Source organism: Coloeus monedula (genome assembly GCF_965178545.1).
Source record: "Coloeus monedula genome assembly, chromosome: 3".
NCBI lineage: Eukaryota > Metazoa > Chordata > Aves > Passeriformes > Corvidae > Coloeus > Coloeus monedula.
Genome location: NC_138783.1, coordinates 30,384,509 through 30,395,381, shown reverse-complemented (window position 1 = coordinate 30,395,381; position 10,873 = coordinate 30,384,509). Strand labels below are relative to the sequence as shown.

The 10,873-nt window shown below is 48.3% G+C and overlaps 1 protein-coding gene across 1 annotated transcript; it reads left to right on the top strand.

Annotated features, from left to right (window-relative positions):
- Positions 1-5,690: 5,690 nt before the first annotated feature.
- On the top strand, positions 5,691-10,341 carry AICDA (activation induced cytidine deaminase; the record flags this gene model as incomplete). Its single annotated transcript, XM_082277789.1, has 5 exons — positions 5,691-5,698; positions 8,844-8,991; positions 9,442-9,712; positions 9,876-9,991; positions 10,288-10,341. The coding sequence occupies 5 exons, from the start codon at positions 5,691-5,693 to the stop codon at positions 10,339-10,341; spliced, it is 597 nt and encodes a 198-aa protein (XP_082133915.1).
- Between the last annotated feature and the right edge of the window lie 532 nt (positions 10,342-10,873).

The following is a 10,873-nucleotide window of genomic DNA, read 5'->3' as shown; positions in this document are numbered from 1 at the left end:
GCCCAGCACTGTCATCACACACCATCTCTCTTGGCTCCATTGTCCATCAGCTGCTCTCTTTGTAGTCTCTCATTGGTTTAGCTTAGGAAAGGCATCTGAATTCCTTGTAGTCTCTGCAAACTTCTCTGCCATTTCTGTTCTCTGGGAATCCCCAGGGTCACTGCTTCACAGTTTTTGCTCTTCTGATCTAAAAGCTTTTCTGGCCTTGTTCCCAGTTCTCCAAACTGGAACAGGACCAAGCTAGCCACCTCTAAGTAAATTTGCCTGTGCCTTACCTGTACCTGCACGGAAATAATAGAAGAGAGGAGCGGACCGGGTGTCCCCATGTTGAGCACAGACTGGACAAAAGGAAATTACCTGGCTGTGTATGTGAATGCAAGGCCAAGAGATGCTCATGAGGACGTCCTGCCAAGGAAATCTGTACAACTGCAAGGTACTCAGCACGACTGATAGCCAAGGAACATGCTACATGCTATTTTTTAATGAACTCCCAAGACTTCTCTCTCAGTCTCTCCAACAAAGTACTTCTCCAAAGACAACAGGGAAGTTAAAATCAGGATTTACCAGCCAGGCCCCAGGTGCAAGCTCTTTTTGCACTGAGTAGCATGAGCTGCAGCACTGCACAAACATGAGCTAATCACAGGCAACACTGGTTTGCAAAACCATAACCACAGCTAGAAGGTGAGTCTCATTGTGAAAAACTGCAGTGCAAAACTGAGCTTCTCCCTGGGGCTAGCAGATGATTGCAGAGATATGGAGCCAGTGACTTCCACTGAGGAGGGGGAAGAGGTGATCTGAAGCAGGGTGTGGGGTGTCCAGACCAGGGGGCTGAGCTGTAGGAGAATGGAGTGACCCTGGAACAGCGCCTGCAGCTCCCTGAGCACACAGAGGGTGTTCTCCAGTGCAGCGCAGAGTCAGGGGCCAAGTGAGATGGGCAGGGCATGCTGGAGGCTGAAGCTGCAGGCACTGCCATGGGAAGCAGCCCGGTGCAAGCAGCTCTGGTGGGTACTTTACCCCCCAGCTCTCAACACGGGGAGGACACCTTCTGCTTTCATCACAGAGTCTGTTTCTCTTAGCATAAATGAGATAAGCTCCCAGTCATGTCACGGCCTCAAGTCAGAGAACACACTAGACGACATTTAGCATAAGTATGTGGATTTTGGCCACATTTCTTACCTGCATTCATGGTGAGGAAGCCATTCACCAGGTCTCCAACTCCTCAGCCCAATCTAGCCCCTTTCCTGCCTTCGTGCTGGTGATCCCATCAGGTGTCAGTCCCTGGTAGCAAGGGCTGGAAGTGCTGTGGCCTAGAAACATGGTGGAGGGCACTAATATAGGCAGGGAGAGAAAATAATTGTGGGGTCACAGGGGCAGAACTAAGGATTCTTAGTTCCTATAAGGAGCCTCAGGCTGGGCTGGCAGAGAGCTGCAGGGCAGGAATGAGAAGCACTCACGGGGCTGTGGTTGAAAAACGTATACTCAATTCAATAGTTTCACCCTAATTTGCCTTGTCCCCCACCACCAAAACAAGCTCAACAGTGGAACAAAAATAAACTTGGGGTTAAGTCTCCAGGTAAAGGTTTTGCAGTGCAAGCCTGGAAAGCTGAATTACCAGTAAAACACACACAATAACATATAACCTCTGTGCACACCCAGCAACCAGATGCCCCCAATTCTGCATCAGTTGCATCACTGACAATCCTGCAGCATGCAGCAGTGCAAGTTTTGTAAACCCACCCTCCCAGTGGCACTCCCACGCATCCTGAACTCCTGCCTTTTTCCTTTCCCCCTTCCTTCTCATAACCTGGGATCCCTGCTCTTGTCTAACTTAGATGCAGCCTCCGTGACAGTCACCCCACAGTGCTTTAGCTTTGCATTTGCAAACCCCACCACACCATCACTCTCTGGTGAAGTCCAGCCCGGGCAGACCTCACACACATCCTTTCAGCTTTTACATATCTCCGTGGTGCTGCGTATTCCGCAAAAATCACTGCTTTTTAATGCAGCGGCTGAAACCTTCTCCCCAGGCATGGCATCCACAGCTGCATCACAGGATGAGCTGGCAGCTCTAGGGACAGGGATCTCTGCCCCATGTCCTAGACAGCAAGCTTCTCTACATCTAGAGTGGAGGGGGTTTTTGCACCCAGGACTGGAATAACAGGAGTGGTGTGCCTGGCAGAGGTGTCTGAGCAAGTGCACTACCTTTGTGTTGGGTCTGTCGTTCTAAATGGGGTGTGAATCATTGTGGAGTGGACACAGTGCAACGTGGGTGTAATAAATAAGCACTTCAATATGTAGTCTCACAATTAGTATATGCTCATATCAAGTGAGAATGTTCTACGTGCTTGTAGCAAATAAGCTTATCAGCTTATTTATCTGCCAATGCCTAACTGCAAGGAGCTCCACAATTCCCCTGCTCAGGGTCTCTGTGCAAGTCAGTGTCTGTGGTGCATCAGCACTTGTGGAGCAGAGAAAGTTTTTCTGTTTGAGGTTTTCTCTTGAGGCGAGGGGAAGCAGGTGTTTGCGTTTCTTGCGTTCAGCGCAAAACCAACCAACTGGTGATAGTGGCGCTGGTTTCAAAAGGCCATTTCTGAGCAAAGGGTGAATGGAAAAAAATAAATATATATTTATAATGGTATGCACCAACACATGACTTCCTGTTGACTAAACAAGCAACCTCTCCTCTGCTTTGGGGCTAGATAATTTTAATTATTCACTGCATTTTTGCTGTCTAATTTCTTGGTAGTTTGCTTTCTGAATCTTTCGTAAAAGTAAACCATTACATCCCTCCTCTCCCCCACCTTACACCTGACCACTATTCTTCATCCAGCTGTTATTTCTCTGTTCTCACGCCAAGACAGAAAATAAAGCCCTGAGCACAAGAAACCTGAAGGGAGGCTAGAACATCCTTCCATGATCCCGAAAAGCTGGAGCAGTGCCTCTTGCGAGATAACACTCCAAACACAGCAGCACAGGGACCCTTTCCAGCCATCCCCACCAGCCTTTAACTGACCTGGGCTTTGATCAGAAACAGTGGTGGAGCCATCTTCAGTATTTTCCTCTCCCATCTTCAGGTCCCTCTCCAAATAGGTTTGCATTGAGCAAAAGGAAAGAAAACTGAAGAGGTCAGCATACCTCCTTGTGTATTAGCTCCCAGCATATGCTTGATATATGTAAAAGACTTGGCAATTTACCACCAGGGAGAAAGCTGGACAAGCAACCAGATCCAGGGATCAGCAACCTTTCCACGGTTTTCCAAACTACTTTTTTTTAAAACCAGAGCAGGGGTGACATCTGCTAATGAGCAAAATCTTGCTGTGGCAAGAGAGTGCAGCTCCTGCTTTAGGCAGAACTGCACAGGAGCCGAAGGTCCCTCTTGAAATGTCCCCTAGACTTGCTGCAAGACACTAAAACACATCCACACCAGCATGTTTCTGTTCTGGGGATTAGTGCTAGGGGCAGAGAATCTGTACCACTGACTTTGTGCTCTTCCACCTCACGCGTGAGGGAAGTTACCTGTCTAAACAAAGGGTATTGCTTCAACTTGAGAGATCTGCCATTAATTATACTTCATCTCTTTGTTCATCCCTTCTTTCTTTTTTATCTCTGTGGAGAGCAAAGAAGCTCTCAACATTTAAGGGAAAGAGCATGTTTTAAACATGGAAGAGTAAATTCCACTTACAGGCAGGACCAGAGAAAGGATCTAGTTAAAATTCTGTGAGACTTGACATGTTAAATCTTCGAAAAATAATTTTGTACCAATTTAATTTATAGGGAAGACCAGGTTGACCATGGAGATATTTATTAACTCCTTTCAAAGTAGAAAATGTTATATAAAATTTTCTGCAATCTTTTGGCTACAAAAATTTAGAGCCAGCACAAGAATAAAGCTGAAGTTACCTTAATTCATCAGATGAAACAAAAACAATTGTGATCTCTAAGAAGCAGATTTCCCAGAGTGTTTTGCTTTTTTATTTGCTTTTCTCTTTTTTTTGATGTCCTGTGTAACAAATGTCCTCTTTGAATCATTAAAAGAAAAAACTAGCATTAAAGTGTGATTTGGTGTTGGTCTCACCTAGGAGATTTGTCACAAGGTGCTACTAGAGCAAAGGCTGAAAGGGGACAGCCGTTTCATTAGCAGGACTGTCTTCTTGGACTCTGTTAAGTAGGACAGGGATTCTCAAGGATTTCAGTCTCTTCTAGCTTTGGTCAAACACCAGGAGTCAGATCTTCAAGGAGGATAATTGCCACAGCTCTTGAGATCAATGCAGCTGCCAAAATGTGTATTCACAGAGCATGTGTCCCACCCAGGCATTTCCCCCAGGAGTAGGACAGCCCATGCCTGAGCCTTCCAGGAGTGCTTCTTCTTTTCCTGAAATATGCCATGCTCTCTGCTCTCAAAAACAAGTCCTCTCCAAGTGCCGGGCTAGAGAGTCTGCTCTGTTCCGGCAACTCATCTCTCCTTTGCATGTTTTTACATATACTGGTTTCACAAAGCCTTAGCATTCTGAAAACCAGTAAAATTAATAAGGAAAGTAAATCAAGCAGAGAAAAAACGAAGAACTACCCTAGCGTGAGGTAAACAAAAGCCCTGTTTCTCAGCCATGCCCCGCTTGAGGCAGAAACGGAGCAGAAAGTGCCCTGGCTGCTTCCTCGGCACCCTGCCCAGCCCAAGGCACTGCCCCATGCCTCAGCTGTCCTTCAGCTCTGCAGAGAGGATGGGTGCCTGGGCAGGAGCAGAGCCTGGGCAGCCCAGAGCGGTGCTGGCAGGGCAAAGCGTGTGCATCCTGAGTGCCAGCCTGGCTGTGACAGCGCACACCTCACTCAGCGGGTCCTGACAGTCACCCTGCCACCAGCAGATCTTGGTGCCAGTGCCAGTAGCACTGGAACAGCAGGATCAGGCCCAGGCACTCCCCACTGGTGCTTTGTGTAGGGCTTTGCATTGCAGGTCTGCCACCGCTCCTGGCGTGTTGACAGGGCTCAGACACCCGTGGCAATGTTCAGGTGCCAAAGTGGGGCCAGGCACTCCCCACCGAACCCTGGGACCTGAGTCCCTCTCACTCTGGTCTGCAGCTTCGGTGCTGTGCCATGCAACTGCCAGGCCTTTCAGGGGGTCACAGTGGAGTGGGGAAAGACTGCCAACAATTTGGTGCTCTCTGAGCTCCTTCCAGTGGGGTGGCTCCAGAGTGCTGCACAGAGCTGCCTCTGCAGTGGAGCAGGGCAGGGTCGTCCCATTCCCTGCACAGCTGCGTGATGTGAAGCCCAGAGGGATGGTGTGGTTTTGCCCACATTCAAGCTAGTGGTACACAAGCTCTCAGGCCCCCCTCTAACCACTAGACAATGTTTCCTGCCTTGTTATGCTACTGATATTATTTCAGTATAATTTTGCAGGCGGGGGGGGCCCAACAGGGACTGCAGTGGGGGGTGGTGACCAATGGGTGCTGAGCATCTTTCAGAACTGATGCCCCTTTGCATCTCAACACTTCTCAGCTCCTGCAGCTCCAGAGACCCTTCTAACTCCTCCCCCAACCACACCCCGATGAAAGCCAGAAGGGAGTAGATAGGGGTGAATGGGGAGGGGACACGCAGGCCAGTCCACATTTCTGTACATCAGGTCAGAGGGCTGCACAGACAGAGGCTGCAAGATAACCTCCCTGTAATCCCATCACCTGAGAGAGACCCTGGGAGTCATGGACAGGTAAAATGAGTGCCTCTAGTTTCTTACTCATATGAGAGATGAGAGTCTTTCTGTCAGAATTAACTTGCTCTCCCTCTGGTGTTGACCATCCCTTTCCCTTTCCCCACCTGACTCAGTGATCTGACTCCCTGCCTGTCCTGCTCTTGCAGCTTGCATCTCTGTGTCTCTGTTGTTCTTTCTCTTTGACTGTCTGCCACCTGTACTCTTTCCCTTTCTGTCATTTCTTTCTTGTGGCTATTCTTTGTTGCTTTCATTGTTTTTCTTTTCTAGAAACAAAGGATAACAGAAGGATGAACAGTCAGATGCTATCTGCCGCTTAAAGCACCTCAATCCTCTACTTGCACTGCAATTACTCTGTGAGCTTATTATGACTCTCCACAATTGCATCCTATGCACACACTCAGGGGGCTTCACTCTGGTTTCATTAGTCTTTATTTGAGGAGAAGATCTCTGTTCAGGCTGCTTCTTCAGTGCCCAGGTATGATCACAACTCCCATGTCCTTGCTGCTTTCCCTGGAGCTATGCTATAGCCATAGGAGTTGCATGTGTATCCAGCAGTTTATACCTAACTAGACATCTGCTCCCTTGCTCCCCACAACATCTGTTCATTCATTACTCTGTTTGCACCAGCCATATTCTGAAATCCTCCCTGGAAAAAAAAACCCTGAGACAGTGAACTCCAGAGGAAAGGGAGAAAAAGATCTGATGTTAATGAACATTTCTAGTTGAACAAATGTCTTCTGTGATTCAAATTGTCTTCAATTTGTTCTGAAACTGAAAAATAATCTAAGTGATCATAATTTTATTTTTTTGTGGTTTCTTCACTCTTATTTGCATCCACATGGTACTCTGCAGGGACAAAAACATTGAATAGAGAAAAATTGAATGAGGTGAGAAAAGGAACAATTAGAAGAAGAATCAGAAACATTTTGAGAGCAAATGGTTTTGCTCAAAACTTCACACACACACGCACACAAAAAAAAAAAGAGAGAAAAAAGGGAAAGTCTGTTTTCCCTTATGTTTTTGATGTGATTAAAAGTATTTTTCCGTATGGGTTTTAAAGAGACATCAACATAATTGTAATTGTTTTTTCACCTGGCTTGTTTCTTCAGCAAGCAATTGAATTGTGCACAGTGCCTCTGCTCTATTTTCTGCAGTTGTGGCACACCCCAGGTAAGAGTTTTGCAAGCCTCTGACCTATCACAACTGTGTAATTTTCTGGGTTATCCTTTCTGGACAACCTGAGGATCTACCACCACAGAACAGGTGCCCCCTCTCCAGCACCTCTGTTACAGAGGACAGTCTTCTCCACATCCCTGCAATAACACATCTAAGACTTAGAAACCTGCAGTGAACCACTGGTTGATAATTTTGTGAGAAGACCAATGTGTGTGTGTGTTAGGAATATACACGTGTTAATTTGTAAGTGTTTGTACAAAAGCAGGGAAATAGGGTGACTCTAAGGTGGTAGGAAGTGAGTCAGCTCTAAGTGTGAGAAAGATGATGAAGAACATTCTGTGGGTATGGGAAACACACACCCAACAAGAACAGCCAGAGAAAGGGGTGACGAAGGGCAGTGGGATCAGCTTGTGCTCTACTCTTGATACAGCCTGCAAGCCCAACAGAGCCAGACTACAGCAGTGCTTATGGGACAGACCTCCAGGAACTGCCTCAGACTGTTGTTGGGCTGAATGGAATGCTTAGTGGGGATGCTTTACCCTCTTGAGTGTGTGCAGTCTTCTCTGTGGACTTTCTTCTAAGACATGCTCCCATGTGATGTGCTTCTGCAGGAGCCTGTCTGTACAAAGCATGGCATAACAGAGTATGCGTGTGCTTCCTCTTTCTGTGTGAGCAGGACAGGTATTTCTGCACTGCAGGCTGAGGGAGACACGACAGGAAAGAGTCTTTTGCCTGTCTGTGGGACAAGGGGAGCAAGGGTGCCTGAGGGACAATGTGTCTGATGCAGGTGAGGAGCAGTAGGGAGTGTTACACAACCTCAGAGCATGTCACTGGGTAACAAAAGGCAAGAGGATGTGCGTGACTGTATGAATGAGTACCTGTGTGAGGGTGCACAAGGGACAGAAGCTCCTGGAGGAGCAGAGAGGGTGCCTGTTAGCTGGTCATTAAGTGCTCTGCAGTGCTCAAGCTTTATGGTGACATTGGCAAACACATGAGGGGTGTATATATATCCCTAGACTCTCCGATTTAAATTCCTAACAAACCCAAATTCCCCTTTTCTACACTTCACTGAAGACCTTCCGGAAAACCCAGCTCAGTATCTCTTAAACTTACCCCATCTTTGTGCTGAACATCAGCCTAAGAGTGGGAAAAGGTGACAAAGGACGTGATTATTTTTAACCTATTCACTTCTGTTTTGCATTGCTGCGGGGGAGGTGAGTATCTCACCTCAATGAACCCAGCTGCCTGTGTCCCTCCGCTTGGCAGCAAGGCTGTTAGACATGGCTCATGACCACCTTACACCTGCCCTGTGCTCCTGCTGCCTCTTCCCAGGAGGGTCCCTGGGCATGGGAGCAGGCCCATGCCAGTCTTCATGTCTGTCTGCTGTGGAAATGGTGCTTGTGCCTGGAGAGGTATCAGCATGCCTACCCGTTATATATTCCATCAGCTAGTGGATGGCATTGTTCCCTAGTTCTGCACACTTACAACTCTGCTTTTCTTTTAAGCAATGCTTGGAATACATTCAGTGCAGTCTTCTCTGGACAGGTTCTAATTTGATCAATCCCTTGCCCCAGTGGATTTTCAGGGTTTCATGTAGCAGAAATAACATCTCTTGATGACTGAACTCCAGACCGTCTCATCTTCACAGGCCTTCATCCTTCTCCCTCATTGGTGTCCATGTTCTGGATATTTTCAGATATTTTCACACTCTACCCAGCCATAGTTGCTGTTTGACTAATCACTATTAATTCACATACTGTTTCCACTCACGAGGTCACCTGCTTCATCCCCACAGTCATGTCTGCATCCTTTCCCTAGAACATTTCATGCAAATTACCGACACTCTTCTCGTACTGAGAGGCTTGGATGTGAAGAGGATATTTTTGGTTCTGAGCCCTCAACAAAGACGTGGTAAACTGCTGGCTGCAGGGTAGGGCTAATGTAAATTCTCTCTTGTCTTCTGCAGCATCCTCATGCAAAGGAGACTCTTCCTCTACAACTTCAGGAACCTGCGCAAGGCCAAGGGCCGCCGTGAAACCTACCTCTGCTACGTCGTAAAGCGCCGGGACAGTGCCACCTCGTGCTCCCTGGACTTCGGATACCTGCGCAACCAGGTACGGGGAATGCCTTGCCCTCCTGCTCTTATATCCATGCTGAGGTGCCTGCAGCTCCACTTTGCCTGGGGCAGCAGGGAACAGAGGGCTGTGACAGCAACGCAGGCACACCTGGACGCTGTGCTGGTGCACAGTGTTTGAGGGATGCAGCCTCTGGCTAAACCTGTCCTTTGTGCTACCCCCAAGTGTGTTACCAGCAAGACATCCACACTGCCTGCTGCTTTACCAGTCGACCTGTCTTCCTGCTTAGGTCCTGCTCATCCCGTTTGTACATCCCTCCACATCAGTGCCCTCCTGTGCCTGCCGTGCCTTCTCTCCATGTGTGCTGACCCCCACCGTTTTTCTCCTCCCCTCACACCCCATCCACGCCACACCTCCCTCCTTGCCCCTCTCACGCCCTTCTCCCTCCCCACCTCACGCCTTGCCCGTATCTGTCCCCGTTTCCCGAAGATGGGCTGTCACGTGGAGGTGCTCTTCCTGCGCTACATCGCAGCCTGGGACCTGGACCCGGGACGCTGCTACCGAATCACCTGGTTCACCTCCTGGAGCCCCTGCTACGACTGCGCCCAGCACATCGCCAACTTCCTGCGCTCCTACCCCAACCTGACCCTCCGCATCTTCATGGCCCGCCTCTACTTCTGCGAGGACCGCAAGGCAGAGCCCGAGGGGCTGAGGCGCCTGCACAAGGCAGGGGCACAAATTGCCATCATGACCTTCAAAGGTGAGTTTTGCGGGCAAGAAAGAGATGATGGTGAGCTAAGGGGGCTTAGGGACACCAAGGAGGGGAGGAGAAGGTAGGAAAAGATGCAGTGCAATGGTTTAGTGATCCTAGGAGAGGTCAGTGTCCTCTTGAGCACCCTGTAACTCCCCTGTACTTTGCACAGATTACTTCTACTGCTGGAACACATTTGTGGAGAACAGAGAACAGACATTCAAAGGCTGGGAAGGGCTGCATGAAAACTCTGTCCATCTCGCCAGGAAACTTCGACGAATCCTCCTGGTAAGGGCCAATTCTCCTTCTTCTTCCAGTGCCTCTTCCCTCATCTTATTCCTGTCTTCCTCACTACAATTCCTATCTGCTCTTGCTTCTCATCCCTGCCATCTGCCATTCCATTCATTTGTGTGTCTTCACCTTCCACATCATTTATGCCTCTTCCCCCAACTTTCTTCATCTCTCCTCTTTTCATTCACTTCCCCTTCTTCCACCTCTCATCTCATCTCCTGCCAGTCCTTCCTCATGTTCATAGGTTCCTGCTCACTTGACAACTGACCTACCATTTATATTTTGTCCTGCAGCCACTGTATGAAGTAGATGATTTACGAGATGCCTTTAAAATCCTGGGACTTTGAAGTGAAAGTCATCAGCAATCAGAAGACTTCGCAAACACTTGTTCTTTGATTTCCAACTCTCCCTTATGACAGATCTTTATCTTTTTCCCTCCTTGCATCTCTCCTCCTTCCAGCCCTGTGTCTAGAGATAAGACTATCCTTACTTTTTTTATTTCCAAGGAGAATTAGGCTGATCTTCTGAAGACACGTTCCCCAGGCTCACACCTTATCCATTGCTAACTGGGAATAGCCAGGACTGCATGACATTGCCAGAGAATGATTTTTCCCCCCTCAGTCCCTGCAGAGCTAATTCAGGTGATCCACTATGTGAAGCTCTGGGTTTATCCTTGCCCAGGTGGGAGCAGACGGCCTGCAAAGCTATTTATGTGGCTGTGTTCTCACTGGCACTCCACTGACCTGCACATTTTATGAGGGCTTTGGGGAGCACATCTCTTGGCTCTTAGAGCTGAACTACACTCAGCTGTTCTGTGTCCTTCCTTGTGAAATGGTTTATTTGTCCTTCTGGATGTGAGTAGGAAGTTCAAAACCATCA